At 36.6% G+C, this 24,002-nt stretch overlaps 1 protein-coding gene across 4 annotated transcripts in view; it reads left to right on the top strand.

Moving 5' to 3' along the window:
• Positions 1 to 24,002, top strand: part of TMEM232 (transmembrane protein 232) — a 315,887-nt gene that overhangs the window by 103,965 nt on the left and 187,920 nt on the right. For all 4 annotated transcript variants that reach the window (XM_014592682.2, XM_027765405.1, XM_006161109.1 and 1 more), the window contains 2 exons: positions 1,953 to 2,076; positions 3,752 to 4,004. In XM_014592682.2, the coding sequence (XP_014448168.1) occupies positions 1,953 to 2,076; positions 3,752 to 4,004 (377 nt within the window). The remainder of the gene's footprint in view (positions 1 to 1,952; positions 2,077 to 3,751; positions 4,005 to 24,002) is intronic.

Raw genomic sequence — 24,002 nt, forward strand, 5'->3', positions numbered from 1 at the left:
GATTTTTCATGTTCTGTCTCTCTGTCTCTCTCTGTCTGTCTGGCGAGCGCACACAACCTATGGCAAAAAAATACCTCTCAAAAAAAAAAAAATCGATACACCACTAGCGAGACTTATTAAGAAGAAGAGAGAAAGGAACCAGGTAAATCAGATCTGCAATAAAGCAGTCGAAATAACAACAGACATAGTAGAAATACAAAACATTATTAGAGGATACTATGAACATCTGTATGCCAAGAAACAAGTTAATCAGGATGAAGTGAACAAATTCCTGGTCATGTATAATCTACCTAGATTGAGCTAGGAGAATATATGAAGTCTGAATAGGTCTTTAACAAGCCAGGAAATCGAATCAGTTATAAATAACCTTCCTACAAAGAAAAGCCCTGGCCCTGATGGATTCACCTCTGAATTCTACAAAACTTTCAAAGAAGAACTAACCCCCATTCTGCTCAAGTTATTTCTAAAGATCCCAAAGGGTGAGTCTCTCCCTAATTCATTCTATGAAGCCTCTATCACCCTTATCCTTAAAACAGATAAGGACAAGATAAGGAAGGAAAACTATAGACCAATATCCCTGATGAATATAGACGCAAAGATTCTCAACAAGATACTAGCAAACCATATCCAAAAACTTATAAAAAAGATTATACATCATGATCAGGTAGGCTGTATCCTAGGAATGCAAGGTTGGTTCAACATACGCAAAACCATAAATGTAATACACCACATTAATAGGAAGAAAGATAAAAACCATATGGTCATATCAGTTGATGCAGAAAAAGCATTTGATATGATACAACATCCCTTCATGATCAAGACTCTCAGCAAAATCAGCATAGAAGGGTCATTTATCAACACAATAAAAACTGTCTATGAAAAACCCATAACGAACATCATCCTCAATGGAGAAAAGCTAAATGTTTTTCCACTAAAAATGGATACAAGACAACGTTGCCCACTTTCTCCACTCCTCTTCAATATCGTACTGGAAGTCTTGGCCATTGCAATAAGAAGAGAGGAAGAAATGAAAGGCATTCAAATAGAAAAAAAAGAGGTGAAACTCTCTCTGTTTGCAGATGACATGATTGTATACATAGAAGATCCAATGGTTTCCATAAAAAATTTCTGGAAGTAATACATGAATACAGTAATGTTGCAGGATACAAAATTAATATTCAGAAATCTATAACATTTGTATATATGAACAACAGGCAGACTGAGATAGAGCTGAAAGAAGTTGTTCCATTTACCATAGCCACAAAAAGTATAAGATACTTAGGGATAAATCTAACCAATGAAGTTAAAGACCTCCACAAGGAAAACTATGAGACAATAAAAAAAGAAATTGAAAATGACACAAAAAGTGCAATGATTAACTTTCATATGACCCAGTAATTCCTCTTCCTTTTAAAGGATAGGAAAACAACAATCAGAAAAACACTTGCAAACCCATGTATTACATTACAGTGTTATTTACAGTCACTAAAACATTGAACCAACCTAAGTGTCTCAAAACTGATGACTGGGTTGAAAAATCTGTTCCATATATATACTATGAAATATTACTCAGCTCTAACAAACAATGAGATGCTATCATTTGACTCAAAATGGATGAATATAGAAGACTTAATGTTGGGCAAAGTGAGCCAGACTTTGAAAGATACACATTGTATATCCTCACTCACTCAATTTGTACTGAGTACTACAACAAAGACTGAGAGACTTGAAGATGTGTTGGTGGAGAGAATGAGGGTAAACACTAGAGACTATCGGGTGGAAAATTGAATGTTCGAGAGTGGGTGGTGGAGTGTGGGTGTGAGGTGCAAGGGAAGGAAACATTTGATGGATGGAAAAATGTAAAGTTCACTGTTAAATTATAAAAATTAAAAATAAATTGTTGATGATTATTTTCCACTAAAATCCTTCTTGTCTTTTCATAAAATTTCCAGGTTGGATTCAGCACTGGCTCTATTGGTCCTTGGCGAAGCTGCCAAATTAAACATAGCCTGCTTGAAAGTGTTAATGGATCTACTGAGAGATTTTCTTTCAAGCATTGTGTCTGTTCAGAATCAGGTAACAGCATGGCTAATTTTGATGTGAAAAGAGACCTAAAGGAAAACTTTATGTGTGTCACTATTTAAATTATATACCATAATAGGGCATATAGTGTGCATAACTTTGTAATAATTTTATTTACTTATGTATATTGCCAGAGGGCATGTGAACTTGCCAGAGAGAGGGAGAGAGAAAGCACCTGCTCCCCAGTGGAGTGTGGTCATGACGCAGTTCTTTTTCCTCAGTTTCTCTCTCTTGTCAGAGTTTTTCAAGCCTCCAGGGCTGGAATTTGAATAAAAGTTGCCAATGTGGGATCTATGTCCTTATGCCTGGGGCTTAATTACCGTGTTATAGAGCTGGCTCTTTAATAATAATTTTAATTAAATATAAAAGCAAATAAACATTTCTCATTACTCGTACCTTTTATTATAAACATCTTTAATTTTCATACATATTAAAATTAATATTTATACAGGAGTGAGATAATTGAACCATTCTCTGAACGTAAGTTTGTTTTTAATTATTCATTGTTATTTACAAAAAAAAGTCAAACTGGTATTCTTACACATTAGACCTTTATCTACATTTCTGATTAGTTCTTTAGAATACATTAGTAAAACTAAATTACTGAGTGAAAGACTCTGAACTTTCTTTAAGGTTCTTGGGCTCTTCCTGTGCAGAAGATAAAACTTTTTTGCATAAAAATTGAGTTGGGACCAGCAGTTAGCATAATAGCTATGTCATTGAACTCCCATGTAGTTGACTGCGGTTCGAGTCCCAGACCCGGTGGCTTAAACTCATGCTGGATACGTGTGCGTGCGTGCCCAAGATCCTGAGAGGAGAATGGAGGAGAAGGGATTGCAGCGTGGCCATCCCTCTGGGGGGTGATTTCTAGCTTTCTATCTCTCTGTCTCTTTCTGTCTTTTTGGTGAGTGCATGTGCCCTATAGCAAAAACCTCTCAAAAAAGAATTGAGTTGTTGGAAAAGTCATGGTATGTTTTCTTTTTTTATGTTCTTTTATGAAAAAATGAGTCATGATTTTTTGAACAACCCAGTATATGGAAGTGCCATACATTGGAATTGAGCTTTGTTTCAAAGATATTCTTTTCTCCTGTAAAAGGGAAAATAGCACCTCATTGTCTTAATTTACATTTCATTGGTTACTAAGGAAATTGAAAAGTTGGTTTCTTTAGTAATATTTATTATCTATTTATATTTTTATTCTTTGAATTACAATTATGCAATATACTAATAGAAAATCTGTTTTTCTTTTTACTTTTTTAAAAGATTTTTTTGCCATAGGGCACATGTGCTTGCTGGAGAGAGAAAGAGAGAGAGAGGGTTAGAGGGAAAGTGAGAAATCACCCCCTAAGGGGAACGCCCATGCTACAATCCCTTGTACTCTAGTGTCCTCTCAGGATTTTGGACACCTAGGCACACACCCAGCATGACTTACAAGCTGCCAGGTCTGGGACTTGAACCGTGGTCAGCTGTGTGGGAGTTCAGTGCCTTAATCACTAAACTAGCAGCTAGCCCCCAAAATCTGTTTTTCAATGAGAATATCTTAGAAATATTTATCTTAACAATTCCATAAAATTTGAAGATATTCCTTATTATAAGTACACTATAGTATATAGTTTTTAATCGAGATGTAACATGCTTTGATTATCTGTGATCTCTTTTATAATTTCAGGAAGAAAACTGCAAGGTAGATGATTTTTCCTGGGCCTGGAATATAGTATATATATACACAGCAATCCTTGCAGAAATATGCCTATATGCAGCCACTTCTGATTTGCGAAAAACTGCTTTGCTTGGTTTTTGTAAATGTCAAAGTTCACAAAAAAGTATCTTGCCCGTGGACACGTCAGAGAAACTGCCAGAATTAAAGGAAGCAAGTATTTTAAGTCTTCTGGAATATTTTTCTTCAAAAATGTCAGATAATTGTAAGTCAATTGTCTTTCAACTTGAGTAATATTTTTTAAGTGTCTCTGTCTCTATATAAGCTATTTACAAAAAGTTGACATTTAATAGTTTAGAATCTAGTAAGACTTCCCACAAGAAGAATATTTTATTACATGGAATTTTTAATTCTTTTTTTTATGTTTTAAGTTTTGCCAGAGGTTATGTGCACTTGCCAGAGAAGGACAGAAAGAGAGAGAGCGAGAGACAGAGAGAGAGAATTAGGAAAAGTGAGAAATCACCCCTTAGAGGGGTTGGCCACACCACAATCCCTTTTCCTGCATTCCCTTCTTGGCATTTTGGGTATCCATGTACACACATCCAGCATGTTTCTCAAGCTGCCAGGTCCAGGACTCAAATTACACATTTGGCAATATGGGATCCAGCTGCCTTAACCAATACCCCACGGACTGGCTCAGAACATTTTATTCTTGTTTTAATTGCTAAAAGATACATACACTCATCAGAGAAAGATAGAGAGACAGAGAGAGAAAAGAGGGAGAAAGCACCCTCAATGGGGCATGGTCATGTCACAAGCCCTTCCCAACCATTTTTCCATCCTGTTAGGATTTGGGACATGCACACTCATGCGCCCAGTCCACTGGGGCCAGGACTCTAACTGTGGTTGTCCATGTGGGATCTTGCTCTCTTAAAGAGTAGGATGCAGCTGACCCTATTCTTAATTTTAAAACAACTGTAATAAAACTAGATCAGTTTATATATGATTCAAATTATAGTTCTTAAAAATAAGAAACAACCTTAGAAAAGCTTGTGAAATATTTATAAAAATTATTTCTTCCTATTTTTCTTTCTTTCCCCGTAAGGAGTTTTATCCTCTCCATCTTCTCTAGACATCTACGATTTCTTTTGTTCAGTTCCTGTCCAATTACTGACCCAACTATTGTTGCATATTCCTTATACTTAACTTTTTTTTATTACTAGAGAGTGTATGTTTACAGTAGAAAGAGGAGAGAGAGAGAGAGAGAGAGAGAGAGAGAGAGAGAAAGAACCTCCCAATGGAGTGTGTTTATGCTGCAGTCCTTTTCCCTCATGTTGGGATTTGGGGCACACATGCACAGCTACCTGGCATGTTTTTCAAGTCACTGGGGCTGGGATTCACACCATGGTTGGCCACGTGGAGTCTAGCTCTCTGTGCATGATGCTCACCTGCCGCTCTGTAAGGCCAGTCCACACCCCTGACGTCTTAGTCTCCATCACAGAGGACCTTGGTTTTGTGCTAAAGCTAAAGGCTATTTTGCTATTGTATTTATGGGGACTAATAAAATACTTTTATTTTTGAAAGAGTATTATGGAGACAATATTAATTCAACAGAGCACGTTTAGGATGAATAAAACTTTTTAAATTAGGTCTTTTATAAAAATCATTATAGTCTATATAATATTGTAGTCTGCTGTGTATTTTTCCATGAAATTGTGAGATCATTGAGACTAGAGATCATGCCTGACATATTAATATTAGCCCAGCATCTAGCGCAGTAGGACATAGTAGGTGGGCAATTTATAATAATGATTTGCTTATGTAACTAAGTCAGTCCCTGGATTTCAGACACAAATGCCAGATTTTGAACTTATGGAGGGAGACAAGATATGTTTTCCCTCAGAATCATCATTCATCAGTTTGAGATAAATGATGTTGGAATATCATTCTAGACAGTAAGACCCTAGGGGCCAGAGGGTGGCACACTGGTGAAATGCTCCACGAAGCTGACCCATGTAGGAAGTCTCAGGGTTCACATCCGGAGACCATCCTGAGTCACCATGCACATGCATAACCATGACCTGGCTGAGTCTGGGGGTGGATGGTGGCATCAAGACCGTTTTTTTTTTTTTGAAGAGGTTTTTGCTATAGGGCACGTGCGCTCGCCAGACAGACAGAGAGAGACAGAGAGATAGAAAGGGAGAAATCACCACCCAGGGGGGATGGCCACGCCACAATCCCTTCTCCTCCATTTTCCTCTCGGGACCTTGGGCATACATGCACATGCGCCTGGCATGAGTTTTAAGCCACCGGGTCCGGGACGCGAACCGCGGTTGACTATATAGGAGTCCAGCGACATAGCCATTACGCTAACTGCTGGCCCCAAGAGCAGATGATAATTTTATTCTCAAAATCTTGCTTCCTATTTTTAAGTTACCTTCAGTATAAATTTAGTTTAATCGATAGACCTGGAAACTATCATTTCTGAGTGCAGGTTCTTTGACCTTGTCCCACTTCTCAAGATGATAACTTTGAGTTTTTATTGGTCCCCATTTAAACAGATGTTTTATTCTACATCACACAAATTATATGGTTTTGATAAAGTGAAGAAGTAGATATTAACTTCTTTTACTGTTCCTAATTGTTCATAATCGTCAAAAATATTACTATGTAACAGCTCAAAGCATGACTTTTACATTGCTACAGATTTTAGGTTTCAGCTTCTTAGTCTAGCTGTGTTAGTTACCTCTGGCTTCCTCGATGATGAGTCCAGAAGAGGCCTTCCTAAGGGAGGATCTTTATTTCTGGAAGCCTTTTGGCCTCCCTCTGGCTCTCTGGCATGACTGCATGATGATGAGCTGCATTTTTATGCAGATATTTAACCGTTTCTACTTCCTTAGCAGTCTGACTCTTTTTCCTAGCCCATTGATAATTTCATTGAATTAATTTACTCTGTTGATCTTTTTGTGAAGTTTAGCTTCTCATGAAGACTGTAATTTATTTACTTATTTATATATATATGGATATTTTTACTATAGGGCATGTGCACTCGCTGGAGAGGAAGAGAGGCAGAAAGCGAGAAACCACCCCCCACCCCCTTGGGGGGAATGATCATGCCACAGTCTTTTCTCCTCCATTCTCCTCTTCGGATCCTGGGCACACACGCACACAAGCCTGGCATGAGTTTCAAGCTACTGGGTCCAGGACTCGAACTGTAGTCGACTATGTGGCATTTATGCTATCTGCTGGTCCCAGAAGACTTTATTTTGTTGTTACAGAATTTGAGTGAAGTTTTAGAGAAAATTTTGTTCTGCTGTTCATCACTCACAGTTTAATATTTTGAACTTTCTGGAAAACACATCCCAAATTTTGATCTCTTCCCCTATAATGGTGCCAACAGCAAACCTACTGAGACTCTAGTAGCCATTTAATTGAGCTCCCTTCTGAGCATTGTCACACTTACAGAGGGATACCTGTGAACTCAAACTTGCCAAGCACATAGTCATTCTTGGTCTTTGTTTTCTCATTTCTTTAAATCAGAGCTAGCCATTTGTTGCTGTCTGATATGAGTTCAATATCAAGGGGAAAGTATGGCATCAAAGAATGGAAAACTCTAATTTTTTTCATATGTGTTCTCAGATAAGATAGCCTCCTAGACACTTGTACCATAAGCAATCATCTCATTAAGATCAGTCCTATTGTTTAATAATTTTTCACTGAATAAATTCTCTAGGAGTTTCCCAGGCAATGTTATGGATCAAAGCACCATCTCTACAGAGCCTATGGTAGCAGCATTTTATTTTCTAGTCAGTACGGTGATAGAGAGATAGAATGCAATCCTTAAGAGAATGCATTTTAGAAGTAGTTGGCCTTCATACATTCACATATGGGGCAGAGGCAGTGGGCGCCTTTTTTGGCTTTCACTGAAGTCCTTCTCACACTTAAATTCCGCAATGAAAGGGTTAACCATTTTTTTTGTCAGTGTTTTTCCAATCCAAGTAACTAACAGATATTTCTAGCTGTGGGGTGTCTTTAAAGATTTGATCTGCATCAACAAAGATATACTTACTAAAAATAGTCAAAAGTCAATATGTTTTCCATGACACCAGTGGCATTTGTCTCATTAATGATTCTGAGTATTTTGAAACCCTCCATTCTTAAAGAGTATTTGTAGTTTCTTAACGGAAACTGAGGTAAGTTGATTATGGCAGTCTGGTTAAAGACATATCAACGTCTTTAATATTTTCATTTCTCCAATATTTTTCATTTCTGTTTGAAGCAGAGAATATACCACCTCTGGACATAAACTTCTGGTTTCCTCCTCTGGATCTTTGGCTTTCCTGTATTGATCACTACTCTGAAAACCCATTACTTCACAAATGCATTGTCAAATATTTCATCAGGTGGTCAGCAGGTGATATGGCGGTTAAGGTGCTGGTCTCCCACATAGCTGACTGTAGTTTGAGTTCTGGACCTGGTATCTTCAAAATCACACTGGGCACGTGTGTGTGCATGCCCAAAATCCCAGGAAGACAGTAGAGAAGAAGGGATTATGACATGGCCATCCGCCCACAGGGGGTGATTTTTAACTTTTACTCTCTCTGTATCTCTGTGTGTGATTTTAGCAAATGCATGCACCCTATGGCAAATCCTAAAAAAACAAAAAGCAAGAAAAATGTTATCAGTAAAATTATAAGGATGAAAAACTATACTAATGTGGTTATTGATAGCTTGATTCTTTATTGCACCACTGAATAATTTTTCCATTGTCCTGTACACATGATCATTGGTAAGGTTAGCAAGATCCACAAGACCACAGGAAACAGAAGGTCCAAAAGTGATGCCTTCCGTGCAAGCCTTTCAACAGGATAAGGTGGTTGTGTCTTCCTGAAAAGTGTTATAAAGAACATGGACTTCCGTTTTATTTCATTGAGAACTGTCTTGTTCTCATTATTTTATCCTTCAAATAAATCTTCTGTTTTTGTTTTAGTTTGCCAGAGGGCATGTATGCTTGCTAGAGAGAGACAGAGTGGGAGAGAGAAAATATAGAGGAAAGGAAACTGAGAAAGCACCCTCATTGGAAATGTTCACAACACAATCTCTTCCCCCTCCCTCCCTTTTTCAGGAATTTGGGCATGCACGCATGCCCATCATGTTTCTTAAGCAGTCAGGTCCGGTATTGGAACTGTACGGTTGGCCATGTGGAATCCAGTCACCCTCACCACCATGCCACTGGCTGGCCTAAGTCTTACCTTTTGTTTACAATGAAAGAACCAGCTCTGAAATCATATGGATTTATATTTTATTTACTTATTTTTGACTCTATTGTAGACTCCTAGATGAAAACATTTAATCTTGCTAAAAATTACTTTTTTTAAAACCTGACAATTATGGTAAGAATAGTATATATATCATAAACCTTTTTGTGAGGGGAAAAAAAAATCTATAGAAGCATGTAAATAAACATTAGTACATAGAAAAGGTCCAAGAAATGGTAATAGATGTTGCCGTTGCTACTGTGGCTATTAATGTTGCTATTTCCTTTTTTATTTCATTACTACTTTTCATTCATATTTCAATGAGAAACATCAATGAGGAAGAGTTTTATTCTAACACTTATTGCTGTATATGCCGTATATCCATGGATATTTTAAATTGATGTATAAAGGTAGAAGTGACCCTGAAAATCATTTAAGAATGATTCCAACAGCCTTTTTATGAAGGAGTCAAAGAGTGTTCTTATGGATCATTTTATATGTAGCCTTTATTAAAGAGAAACCATTTAAATCATAGTTTTGCAAAAGAATTATATGGGAAACTAATGACTTCCATGAAGATAATTTCCTATTAATCTGATCTGATATAGGAGCAGAACTTGAACAATCTAGAAGAACAGAGGAATATTTAGCATGACCCTTGATCACCCTGAGATTTTGTGTCAGAGAAGCTTTTTATAGAGTCAGATGTCTGTTAATTTAAGAGGGCTTCGACTAGTGACTGAAGTGCTGAGACTTGGTGTCTTTGATTGGACGTTAATTCCTAAGTATGCTTTACAAATACCACCTTTGCACTTAGCATTTGATTGAAATTTTATGGAGGACCACCCTGAACACTGTCCAAGAAGGCTGGGTGGTGAGCAGGTTTGGATATGCCCCTTATCTGAAATACAAATTTGCAGCATAGTCTTTTTTTAATAATTGTTTATTTTATTTTATTTGTATTATCATTATTTTTATTTGGCCAGAGAGAGAGAGAGAGAGACAGAGAGAGAGAAGGAAAATGAGAAAGCAAGCTGCCAGGGTCGGGACTTGAACTGCAATCACCCATGTGCCTTCACCATACCACCTGCTGTCTCCACAGCATAGTCTTTAAAAGAGGTGATTTTGAATAGGACAATGGGAAGAAAGATGATAAAACTAACTTAAACACATAGAGTTTTTGTCTGATCCCTATTGAAATTCTGATTTTTAGAAATATTTTGCTTTAATGGATCATAGAAGATTATAGTAATTCACACTTACGGAGCCCGACTATGTGCCAGGGGCCATCTGAGGCATCCTCCAGTTGACTCCTTTAGTGAATTTTTAAAAAAGAAGTCCATCTACATGTTGAAGAATGTGAAAAAAATGATTTTGAGAAATTATTTCAGATAGTCTGTCTGACAGCATTGTTTATGGAAGCATGGTCATGGCATCGTGTTACGCGGGGTTTTTATTTCCAGTGTAGCATGCTGGTCGTCTTCTGTAGCTTCGAATTGGATATTCTAACCTGTGGGGTCCAGGACTATACGCCATTAAACCACTTTCTATATTACAGTGTGCAAAAACCCTAACCTACAGGTTTAGATGTGAACATGGTAGTAAAACATGGTTTCATCTTAGAGAAAAATGCTTGTTACAAACATACACCTCCAGCCTGCTAGTATTTATACTTGGTAACCCTTTTCTAATTTACAAAAATGGAAACACAGTTTTGTGTTATATTCATTAAGTTTCAAATGACATTTTCCCGTGAGCCAACTTTGGTTTCACAGTGACAAAATCCCAGATTTTTAAGAAGCCAAAGCTGGAATCTGTGTTGTGAAACTTCCTGAACTAGACTATTCTGTAGGAAAGCTGTAGGCACTGATTTAGTGTATCTTATAAAGGAGAACGAAATGTATGAGACCAAAAGTCTTTTAGAGTATTAGACATCTTCCGAGTCCTATAGTACTCTTCTCATACGCTAATCTCTTCTAGCCATTTTTAAATAGTGAATAGTCAGATTCTACTTAAAAGTTAACCCAGAGGGCCAGGTAGGAGGCATGGTGGTGAAGGTGACTGGGTCCCACATGGCCGACTTTGTGGTTAGAAATCCCAGACTGTGGGTTTGAAAATCATGCTGGGCATGTGTGTGTTCATGCCCAAAATACTGAGGAGAATGGAGAAGGGATTGCGACATGGCCATCCTTCCTGGCAGTGACTTCTCACTTTCCCTCTCACTCTCTTTCTCACACATGAAAGAAAAAAGAAGTTTATTATGTTTTTCATGTGCAGGTCTTTCAAATATCTGAAGACAATTGCACTGGCAATAGCCGCCTCTGCCTCTCCACTCTACACCATATCCCACCTCTTTGCTTACTGACAAGTTACTGTGGTCATTTTTTGTAGTAGAAGAAAAACATTTGAATATGGTTTACAATTAGCTTCTTTAATTTGCTGGAAGTTTGTTGCATTAGTATTTTCATCTGGATTTACCATAATTTATTCCAATGTTCCAATGTGGTAGGAAGACGTGTGTATAGGCTCCAAGGGCTTTTGTGTTCAGTAGTTTTTCTGAATGGAAAAGTAAATATGACATCTTTTCTTATGTTTTGTTGAGAATAATCTTTCTAAATAGGTTTCCCAGTAATAGTATTGAAGACAATATATCTCATACTTGTAAAATAACTTTCTGTGCTTCATTTTGATTCATTTAACCTAGGAAAAAATATTAGCACAGAGCAATAATTCCTTTTTAAAAAGTAAATGGAAGTTAATTGGAATCTTAGAACCACTAAAACTTTTAATGATACTCTATTAAATCTGTAATATACCTCTTACCTTGGTGAAGGTTATTCAGAGAAGTATTTGGTCATAAGGTTATGTCTTTTATACAGAGAAATATTTAACTTTGCAAATCCATGTACATGTTACAATAATACAGGAAATCTTCCCACTGCATAATTCTATGTACTGGCGAATCTAACATTATAGTACCACCAATCATGTTTTATACACATAAGGAAATAGCTATTGATCTATGTTAGACTTCAAAAACTGTTTTATTGAGGTATGATTGACATATGCTAAATTGTGCATATTTAAACTATACAACTTGACCTAGCAACATGCCACTAGCCATCTTCAGCCGGCAGTTAAATTCAAGCCTAGTGAGAGAGCCTGGACACTCTTCCCAGAAGTCCCAGAAAAAGATTAATCATAACTCATTGTTTTAATTGAGTCGTTATTTATCCTTGAAACATAGCCACGAGAATGCGACATATAGCTGGTCTGGATGTAGATCATGGTCTGGAAGTTGGGGCAAGATTTGATTTTCTTAAATAAGGAAATCTGTGATACCTCAGACGTAAATGGAGATACATTTGGGAGAAGTAGGGTGAATAGATGCAATATAGAAAAGAAAAAGAGAAAACAAGTCACTAGGTTGGAACTTGAACTGTGGTCGTCCATGTGGGAGTCCAATGCCTTAACCACCATGCTACATGCTCACTTTATGAAGTGAGCATATTTAGCATTCAGGGACGAGGTGTATTCCGAAGAATTAGTGTTTTCGTTCAGCTCTTCATAGAGTTGTCACTGTCTTTATGTGGTCAACATAATTATTCATTTCATTATTATGTAAAATTATCACAATCCACAATCCAGGAGCAAATATATTTAATAAATTTATTCTATACTCTCTACATAGGGATACTTATGTATCACTATTATAATTTTCAAATGTGAAGTATCAAGGCGTGAAGTTATGTAGTACATATGGAGCACATTAAATTTAGTGGTTTCTGTCAACTAATTCAGTTTCCCACATTTGAAGAAGAACCATATGAAATTAATTTATTAAAATTATGCATTATAGAATAAAATACTACTCTTAGCTTTATGAATGTTTTTAGGTTCCACGAACTATATCATAAGAAACAAGGATTCTTGAAAAAACATGCTTTTTCTGAATAGAAGTGGCCTAATCTTTTCAGAAAGCTCTTACCTTCACAGAGTCTCCTCTGTTCTGCATCTATGCTTTACTCTCCTACGCTCACTCTCCACTTGTTTTCCATAGACTAAATTATACAAAATCATCACTGTCTAGTAACAGGCAACTTCTTTTGTTTTGTTTTTCTTTCTTTCTTTTTTTTTTTTTAAGAGGTTTTTGATATAGGGCACATGCACTTGTCAGACAGAGACAGAGAGACAGAAAGCGAGAAATCACCCCCGGGGGGGATGGCCTCACCACAATCCCTTCTCCTCCATTCTCCTTTCGAGATCTTGGGCACACACACGCCCGGCGTGTTTAAGCCACTGGGTCTGGGACTTGAACTGTGGTTGACTACATGGGAGTCCAGTCACATAGCCATTATGCCAACTACTGGTCGTAGTAACAGGAAACTTCTACAAAATTGGGAGATTTCACTATATGCAGAATGGTCTGAAAATATTTTCAACTGTAGAGGAGATTTTGTATTTTTATTTAAGCTTTAATATTATAACACGAGTGAAATTGTGGAAATATATAGTTCTATGGAAGGAACATATGTAATGTTGAAACAAATATATTCGCAGATATGTTTTTTAATTATTGATTTAATTTAATGCCTTCTTTCATGTCATGAGTCACAATTTTAAATAAAAATCGACCTAAGTGAGTGTATATAACATTCAGGGATGAGGTGTATTCCCAAGAATTAGTGTTTTCCTTCAGCTCGTCATAGAGTTGTCACTGTCTTTATGTGGTCAACATAATTATTCATTTCATTATTATATAAAATTATCAGAAATTCTGTAGGCCTTTCAAATGAAACTGTGGCATTCAGGCACATAAGCAGCGTTATGTAAGTTGATGAGAATATCCAGGGCCAGCTAAGGGCCAGTGGTGCAGCAATAATGCACACTTTGGGATGCTGGGTTCACACAGAAAGGTCATGGGTTGGTGTCCCAGGGTCTCCTTACAGATACTGGGCACGTGTACAGGATCTGTGCTGGCTGAGTCTGGGAGTGGATTGTGGCATGAAGACCTTGTTGGGGTACCTCTCTACCTCTCTCTCTCTTCTCTCTCTCATAGAAGAAAGAAATGGCTAAAGTTAAAAATATTTTTAGATAGATAATTTAATTAGAATACCCTAAAAATGTAACATGTCAAATTATTTGATAAAGATTTTGTATTTTTAGAATGTTTTAGGCTGCAAAGTCACAGAAGACCCAACACAAAATGACCTTAGTATTAAGGAAAATGTATTGTCTCACAGAACAAGAATTCTAGGTGGACCAGTACAGAGATTAGATTGACAAACAAGCTCACATCCATCAGCGCTTACCACCTCTGAGGTTTACTAGGAAGTACAGAGGCAACCAGAGTTCAGACACAGCTTCAAGAGATGGCAGACATAAAAGCAAACTCTTCGTCCTTTCTTCTCACATTAGGTATGGAATTTCTGTGTAGAATTATAGATGAGGTTTTTAGGTGAGGTTGTAAAGATTATTATCTTATACAGCAGGGTAAGCATTTAAGATATTAAGTATTTCTGCTTTATACTTCTAAAGAGTTATAAATGTTACATAATTTTCTCAAAGCTACCATGCTACATTCATTTACACATTCAGGTTTCTTTATAGTAGTCCTTGACAGGACTAGCCTGCTAAGGACACTCTGTAGATCATGTCTCCTCCTCCTAGTAAATAGCGCTAATCCATTTACCTGAAGATCCCATTGAAGAAGAGAGTAAACTCGGTCTCATGAATTTTCTTTCTCGCCATGATTGCTTCTTCAATAAAGGGAGTGAGTAAAGGGATCCCATGTCATTTCTTTCTTGCCATGATTGCTTCTTCAGTAAAGGGAGTGAGTAAAGGGATCCCATGTTATGCTTTTAAGCCATTCTTCCTCACAGGAGAACAGGAGTTAGAGCCGGTTAATGCAGTGGCTCCATAGCGATACCAGCGATCCAGGATCTCTCCATCCTCCGCACCGTCCTTGCCGGATATTGGTTGTTGCTCTCTCAGTTCTTCCCTCGGGTGACAAGATGGCTGTCCTATACAAAAGAGAATAAAAGCTAGCTTTTGACTCATGGGTCTTCTGTTTAACAGCAGCTATGTTTACTTATTCCAGAATCAATTACATTATCTCCTAGTGTTCTGTGGGATATGTTTTAGAAATATAAATCGTATACCATAAATTCACCTGTTTAAAGTGTATAATGGTGTTTTTCAGTATTGTCACAGTTATACAGCTATGACAATGAACACGTTTTAAAACACTTTCATCACTCCCTAGAGAAATCCTATTCTCAATGTACATATTACTCTTCTTTAATTACTTTTATACCTAAATTGTTCTATGCTATTGTTAAGGGAATTGCTTTTGAAATTTCACTGTCTGATTGTTCATTGGTGGGATATAGGAACACAACAGATTTTTGTATATTGATCTTGTATTCTGCAGCCTTGCTGAACTTGTTTATTTGTTCGAATATATTTTTTAAAATGAGTATTCTAGGATTTTTGTATACGTAAGATTTTGCCATCTATAAATAGAAATAGTTGGACTTCTTACTTTCCAGCATGTATGTTTTTGTTTGTTTGTTAGTTTTGTTTTGTTTTTAATCATTGTTCTTACTAGAACCAGTGATACTATGATGAATAGAAGTTCTGAGAGTAGACTTGAGAGAAAGCAATCAGTCCTTCACCACTAAATGAAGTATTAGTTCTGGATTTTTCACAGTGGCTTTTATTTGTTTAAGGCATTTCCCTTTTCTTACCAGATTTTTTAATGTTTTATCATGCAAGGGTGTTGAATGGTCTTGAGTGCTTTTTCTGCATCTGTTTATGTGTTCATGTTGTTTTTGTCCCTCATTCTGCTAATTTGATGTATAGCATTAATTGACTTTTGGATGTTAAACCTATCTTGCTTTTCAATTCTAGAATTTCTATCTCCCTTCTGATTTTATTGGCCAGAATGGTATCACATGCACACTAGCAACAGGAATGAAATTGATATGATTGGTTTCAACAACTTGGAAACTTATACTCTTGGCTCTCTTGTAATTCATAAGTATCCAATATCTGAACAAGATTAGGAACTCTATTGTTACGGGTGGAGAGAAAAGGGGCAATTTGTGGGTAAATAACCAACTAAGCCGCAGACTTTTTAAATATTCATGTACTAACTAGTAGCTATGTTAAGTTTAGACTGCACGTCTTTATATAGGTTTAACTGGTGCACTCAGTGCTCCTGCACTGCAAGCTAATTGATATTGGTCTGTGTGATGCAAAAATTTCAGTCAGTGCAATTAGCAGCATGGTTTGATGAGTATAGAACAGGGCTGTCAGAAGATACACCTTCATAATTTAATGAGAATTTATCTACCTGGATATTTATATGAAAATATTGCATCTAATTTCTAAGCCTATGCTCATTTATTGGATTACTTTTTCTAAAAGATGAAATCACTAAAAATTTGAAAACCAATTAGTGGAGTACCTAACGAATTCTGGCTTCATGTTAGTTATGAAACTGCAAAAATGAGCAACTATACCAAATGTTATTTTAAAAACTATTTCTGTAGTAATAATCATCTTTTACTTGTTCCAGGATCAATTATATTATTTCTTAGTGTTAGATATGTTTGGAGATTTATCTTTGGTATCTTCTTAGACATGCTATCTCCTGCATTAGTCCATGTCTTTTAGAAAGTACACCTGCATTTTAAACAGGAAGAATTCAGAATCAATCTAAAGATCCAGCTTTCTTTTGGATGTATTCATGGGCCTATAACTCACCTTGCTTGGTTTGTCATTCTTTATCTCTTTCTATCATCCTTTTATTTTTTTATAATATTTTCTAAAATTTATATTTTAATTTCTTTTATACATTCAATCACATGTGTCACTTAGCTTATAAAGTGAATGTTCCAACATGAATACATCTCTCACCATTCCAGTTGGGGATACTACACATATTATCATCAACAGATAATAACCCATTTCTTTTTCTCATAAATGCCTTGCCTCTCTTTTTTCTCCTTAATGTCTTTCCTCAGATCCTCCTCCTTCTGCCACCCTCTTCCCACACTGTATCTGGTACCTATAACCATTTTCTATGTTTCTATATACTCTAGCCATTCAGTTTCAGCTAAAGAGGTGGACAATTGGTATATACATACATACATACACACATACAATGTCTCTCCTTCATAGCCTGGCTTGCTTCACTCTATCATCCTTTTACAGAAAAAAAAATCCATGCTTTTCAAAAAAGATGTTACTGATCTAAGAATTCCTCTAATAGCCTTGTGTATCTGAAACAGACTCTCAGTTTGTTAGTATAGGTGGTACGTGTTGCTTAATAAACCAAACACTCATGGAAAATTAGCTAAGCCCTATTCTGAGAAAAAGTTTATTGATTCTGTCACATTTACAAGATTAAAAAGATCTAACAAACTATCTAATTGCTATCAAGATACCAACAGCATAAACTATACCTGTTTATTTTTTATTTGTAGAGAAATATAGACTATTGCATGGTTTAAAAAACAGATAACACAATCCAGTTGGACAAGGATACTGGATACTTATTCTCTCCACCGTTCACATTTACTTGTATTACCTACTGTGAATTTATGAAAAATATATGTAGACCAGGAAAACTAAATCATTAACTTTTGTAAGCCTCCATTCCAAACCTTTAACCTTCTATAATATTGCAGCTCCCTTCCAGCACATAACCTGTTTATCTGAATTTTCTCTTGTACTTCTCTAATGGAATTCACCAAATTGCAGCTTGTATTTTTAGTAAGTGCCTTTCCCTTTGTTAGTTAAGAATTTATTTGGCTATGTGCAACAACAACAAAAAAATATTAGATTAAACAAAATGAGCATTTATTTCTCTCTCACATAAAATTAGCCCTGAAACAGACAATTCAAGGTTGATGTGGGCTTAAGAGTTTCTCAGGGATTTTTCTCTGTTATTCCAAGGGTATAGCCCTTATCTTCATGCCCCGAATGGCTGTGGGAGCTCCATCTATCAAGATACCTTCCAGACAACTAGAAAGATGGCAATAGAGAAGAATGTCTATCTTCAACTGTCTTCCTACCACACAACATGCAATAAAAATCTCATTGGTTTAAATATTGTACGGCCACATCTAAGAGGAGGATTTTTTAGGGCCAATGAACCATGCTAAATATTATGATTTCAGATTACCAATAAGGGAAGAATGTAGATATTTTGAAGAAACTTGCAATCAATGCAAAGTTTTACCACATTTTATTCTCCTTTAGGGCAAGGGATGTATTTGCATGTCCATTGCATCACCTCATCTTCCCTAACATACTGCCTTGCTCAGAGAAGGCGCACAATAATAAGTGTTGTGTATATGAATGAAGGAAGGAAAGGAATTGAACTCTATAATGCTTGTAAGAGATCTTATCTTCAGATGAAACTTTTAATACAAAATGGATATTAAACCACATTTTTGTATGACAGTTGTATATTTGCTCCATTTATTCCCTAATTTTTAAAAATGTCCACCACCAGTTCTATTTAATCCAGAAAATAGAAGTTGTCCATTTGTTTATGCATTGTAAGTGCTACAGTGGCAATAGGAACTCTCTTTATGTGTATCACTCCATATTAGTGACTCATAGAACATTGAAAATATTTCAAACTTTAAATAAACATAAACATTACTTGGTTGGGGAAGGTAGGGCTTGCTCCACAGTTTAAAGAGTCCTTTTTTTTTGAATTTAAATTTATTTATTTACATATACATCATTATAGCATACAAAATGAGATTTTCCATCCAGAATACACTGTATATTGGCTCGATCATAGCACATCAACATACGTCTTATCGTCAACAAATAATTTTCCATTTCTTGTTTCCTGTATATTTTGCTTTTTTGCATCCTTGATTCCCTCTCTCTCACCCTCTGCCATTTCCCACCCTCCTCCGACACTGTCTCTGGTATCCATGGTTGCTTTCTATGCCTTCCTCCCTCCCCATTTTACTCCCTCCCATTTTATTGATTCGCTAAAGAACTTAATTAATCTAAATATTTTCAATAGCAAGTGCAGCTGATATATACATATCCATGAACACAAGTCTGACTTTAGGCATAAACCTCTGTGAGTAGAAAGAATATACTATAAAGTAGCACCTAGCTGGGGCTATATAGCTTACTGAAGTCATCAAATAGGTATTTTTAATGCATTTTTTTCATTTCAAGAAAAATAATTTTCATGTTCTTTTTCCTCCTAAAACTTTTTTTAAAATTAATTAATTTACATTCATCCCCTAAGCATCATCACAGCATACAAAACGTGGTTTCCCATCCAGAATATACTGCATAGTGGCTTAATCATGCATGTTATCATCAATAATTTTCCATTTCTAGTTTTTTTTATATATATATATATAAAGCCAGGAAACTCATTAGTGTTCTGTTCAAATAGTAGGTACATGAACCTATTGACAGCTCAAGACAGGACAAAAACTCTTAAAACAGGACAATAAAGTCTGGAAGAAAAGCAGCAATATTTTAGTCAAAAGTCACAGAATGCTGGGATCAGCAGTTAGCTTAATGGCTATGTTGCTGGGCTCCCATGTAATTGACCGCGGTTCGAGTCCAAGACCCAGTAACTTAAACTCACACCAAGTGCTTGTGTGTGCGTGCCCAGGATCTCAAAAGGATAATGGAGAAGAAGAGATTGCAGCGTGACCAACCCTGCTGGGGGGTGATTTCTCGTTTTCTGTCTCTCTGTCTCTCTCTGTCTGTCTGGCGAGTGCACACACCCTAAAGCAAAAACCTCTCCAAAAAGAAAAGAAAAGAAAAAAAAAGTCACAGAACGCTATTTCACCAGTTCATTCTCATGTACTTAATCTATCTTCTGTTGTGGTTCAATCTTCCCGATTGAATTCTGGGATATAATATTCAACTCCAGACTTGTCCCTATGATTAAGTTGGCCATTTTCTTAGTTTTTGAACTCTTAATTTCTGTGTGTCTGCATTTAATTTTCCTGACATAGCACTCCCTTGAGAACTTCTTGGAGATCTGGTCTGGTGCTGGTAAATTCTTTCAGGTTTTGTTTATCTGAAAATGTTCTTGTCTTTTCTTCCCATATGAAGTATAATCTTGCTGGGTACAGTATTCTTGATTGAAATTGCTTTTCCCTTAACATTTTGAATATATTTTCCCATTTTTTCCTTGCTTGCATTGTTTCCTATGAGAGGTCTACTGTTAGCCTGATGGGGAAATCCTTTGTAGGTAGCTTGCCGTTTGTCTCTTGCCAATCTTAGTATCTCATCCTTGTCTGTGATTTTGGTCAGTCTGGCTATAATGTGTCTTGGAGAAGATTTTCTTGGATTGATTCTATTTGGGGTCCTTTGTATTTCTTGGGATTGGATCTTTGAGTACCTCTGTAGGTTTGGAAAGTTTTCTTGCAGGATTTCATGGAATAGATTGTCAATGCCCTTATGAGTCTCTTCACCTTCTGGGATGCCAATTATCCGGATGGTTGGACCTTTGATGGTATCTAGTACTTCTCATGTATTATTCTCATTTTGGGGGGGCAATTTTCTCAGTCTTTGTAATGTATTTTTCTAGGCCAGTAATTTTCTCTTCTATGACTGAGATTCTATTTTCTGTGTGATCTAGTCTGCTTTTAATACTTTCAAGGGAGATTTTTGACTTCCTATATTAGTCTTCATCTCTAACAGTTCCATTTGATTCTTTTTTAAAGTGTGTAATTCCTCTTTTAGATCTTGCAAGATTTCCTCACCTCTTGGAACTGGTCAGTTCCTTTCTCCTTTCTCTTCTGCAGTTCATTGTCTCTTTTCTCTTCCATCTCTGTTAGCTTCACCATTATGAATGTTCTAAATTTTTTATCAGACATTTCCATGATTTCTATTGAACTGTCTGTGGATGAAGAGGAGCTATTCTTTTCCCTTGAATGGGAGAGATTTTCTTGCTTTCCCATATTTCTTGTGGCCCTATGGTGATTTCTAGTCATCTGATGGATGGTGTGTTTCTTCCCAAACTTGAAGTTCAATCACTCGAGTTTGTGGGCTGAAGTTAAAGAGTCTATTTTGCTTAAGTTAGAATTTGGAGAAAAGGTGTAGGTAGGGGTGGGAGGTAAGAAGATGGTCAGTACTAAGTAAACATGAATATTAAAAGGCTGATGTATAAACCAGGCTGTCTGAAATAGATATTTGATTCTGAAATTTGGAATATACAACATCAATTACTTTGGATTTCAAGATGAATCTGTACTTCTTATTAAACACTGGAAATTTTAGTAGCATTTGACAAACTGTGATGTAAAGAAAATGGATTTGGATACCAGATGACCAGAGTTTGCTAAGAAACTTGTTCTACCATTACGACATGTGGAGCACATTAGTTTTCTGAAGGCAGGGCTTGTGTAGTTAAGGACTCCTTTCTCAGAAATGGCACCAAGGTTTATAGTAGTGTGTGCTGGTTGATGTAGCTGCTAAGCATGCAGAGGCCCTCCAGGAGGCCTGGGTTGGAGCCTCTGTTCACTCTAAAAGCTGGGCACAGAGGCACACACCTGGAATCCCACCACATGCACACTGGAGGCTGAGGCAGGAGGATCATGAGCTTGTGTCCGGCCTGTGCAACATAGCCAGACCCTGTCTGAAAGAGCTGGTCTGAGGAGTGCACACTTGTAGTCCTGAGCTCCTAAGGAACAGCTAAAACCTGTTTTAAAAAAATGTCATCAACTTATCTGTACAAAAATATTCCTCACTTTTTCCACAAGTACTAGTATTTACAGAAATAAGGGAATTTAATTTTCAGGGCCCATCACCATATAGGACCTATTCAAGGACCCAAAGATAATACAAATAACTTTTCATAGAAAAATAACTTTTAGGGGACCAGCAGATGGTGTAATAGTTACATTGCTGCACTCTCATGTAGTCAACTATGGTTCAAATCTTGGACCTGGTGGCTTAAAACTCATGCCTGGTTTGTGTGTGTGCATGCCCAAAATTCTGAGAAGAAAATGGAGGAGAAATGATCACAGCATGGTCATCCCCCCGGGGGTGAATTCTCACTTTCTGGCTCTCTGACTCTCTGGAGAGAGCATGCACCATATAGCAAAAATCACTCTTAAAAAATGTCTTTTAAAAGTTTGCAGAAGTTGGGGAAGACAAGTGGTATGATGGTTGAAGACTCCTACATGGCTAACCATGGTTCAAGTCCTGGACCTGGCAGCTAGCTTTCTCACTTTTCCTTTTGTAGTCTCTTTTTTGGTCAAATTAAAAAATAGTAATAAATAAAATTAAATACATAATTCTTAAAAAATTTGTAGAAGTAAAGTTTTTGTAGTTTTTTAATTTTTTTTTTAAAAAAAGGACTTCAAAATTGCTTTTGGTTGTTGACTACTACACCAGCAACTCTTAACGCCCTTATATATTGTCCCTATATATTAAAAATGTTCTTTCCATCCAGAAAGCATTCTATCAAAGTTATGTGGATTGAACTAAATTGAATACCTACCAGGCTGTCAGGTAGCTGAGGAGAACTTTTCAATATGTTCAGGATAATAATAGCAAAAACAGTTGTAAGTACAGTTGAAGAGTAATTTAATAGAGTTGTTACTGAAATATTTTCTGAATCATAACGAATATGTCTTTCCCTCTTGATAATATTAAAGTAATCCCTGGTCCTGAATCTTGTCATTAGATGTTTTCTTCTGGTAAACTCTTACCAGTAGCTTTCAGGTAAGAGTAATGAGATATATATTGACATAAAAAAATTTACTTTTTGCACAACTTTTTGCTTTCTATGATAATGTGGAAGGGTTCTTGACTTGATGCTCAGGTCAATGTTATATTCCTGCATGTGCATGCACACACAAACACACACACACACACACACACACACACACGCATGGAATGTAGCTTTAGTGTAGGTAGTATAGGATTAGAATGTCCTGGGAAAATTAAACTTCCAATATTATATTTAGGAAAAAATTGGGGAGTGGTTTCCTTAATTTAAAATGTCCTTAAACTTAATATTCAGCAGTGATGAGAGTATTAAAATGTAGACCACACTATCTTATGAATGAATATATGTGTATAAAACCCTAGTAAAATACTACTATCAAATCTAGAAATGTATTACAAGAATAATATGCTATATTTATGTATCATTCTAGCAATTCAATAAGAGTTCAACATTAGGAAATTTCTCATACTTGACTAAAGAAAAAGGAGTTACTCTTTTTTTTTTGGAGAGGTTTTTGCTATAGGGTGTGTGCGTTCGCCAGACAGACAAGAGAGAAACAGAGAGACAGAAAGTGAGAAATCACCCCCCGGGGGGGATGGCCACGCCGCAATACCTGCTCCTCTGTTCTCCTCTCGGGATCTTGGGCACGCACACACATGTGCCCAGCGTGAGTTTTAAGCCACCAGGTCCAGGACGCGAACCGCGGTTGACTACATGGGAGTCCAGCGACATAGCCGTTAAGCTCACCGCTGGTCAGGAGTTACTCTTAATGCATGACAGAATGGTACTGATTAAACACATGCCTGAATTTAAAAGAAATAAAGCAAAACAGGATTAATGAAAAATATTTCAAGTTATTTTATACATTCAATCATGTACATTTCTCCCTAGTTCAGTTGATACTACTATAAAGTTATCTTCAACAGATAATACCCCATTTCTTTGTTCCTTTAATGCTTTGCCTCTCTGTTTTTCTCCTAAATGTCCTTCCTCAGACTCTACTCTTTCACCCACCCTCTTCCCGCACTGTATCTGGTATTCACAACCATTTACTGTGTTTTTATATCCTTTAGTCAATCAATTTTAGTCATAGAGTGCAGACACTTGGTATATAATAAGTGGGGACATACAATGTCTCTCCTTCATAGCCTGGCTTGCTTCACTCAGTAGTAAATCTTCCATATTCATCCACTTTCTGCCAAAAGCCAAGGTCTTGTTTTATTGTGTGTGTGTGTGTGTGTGTGTGTGTGTGTGTGTGTGT

The sequence above is a fragment of the Tupaia chinensis genome, unplaced genomic scaffold, assembly GCF_000334495.1.
Source record: "Tupaia chinensis unplaced genomic scaffold, TupChi_1.0 Scaffold138235_1, whole genome shotgun sequence".
NCBI lineage: Eukaryota > Metazoa > Chordata > Mammalia > Scandentia > Tupaiidae > Tupaia > Tupaia belangeri.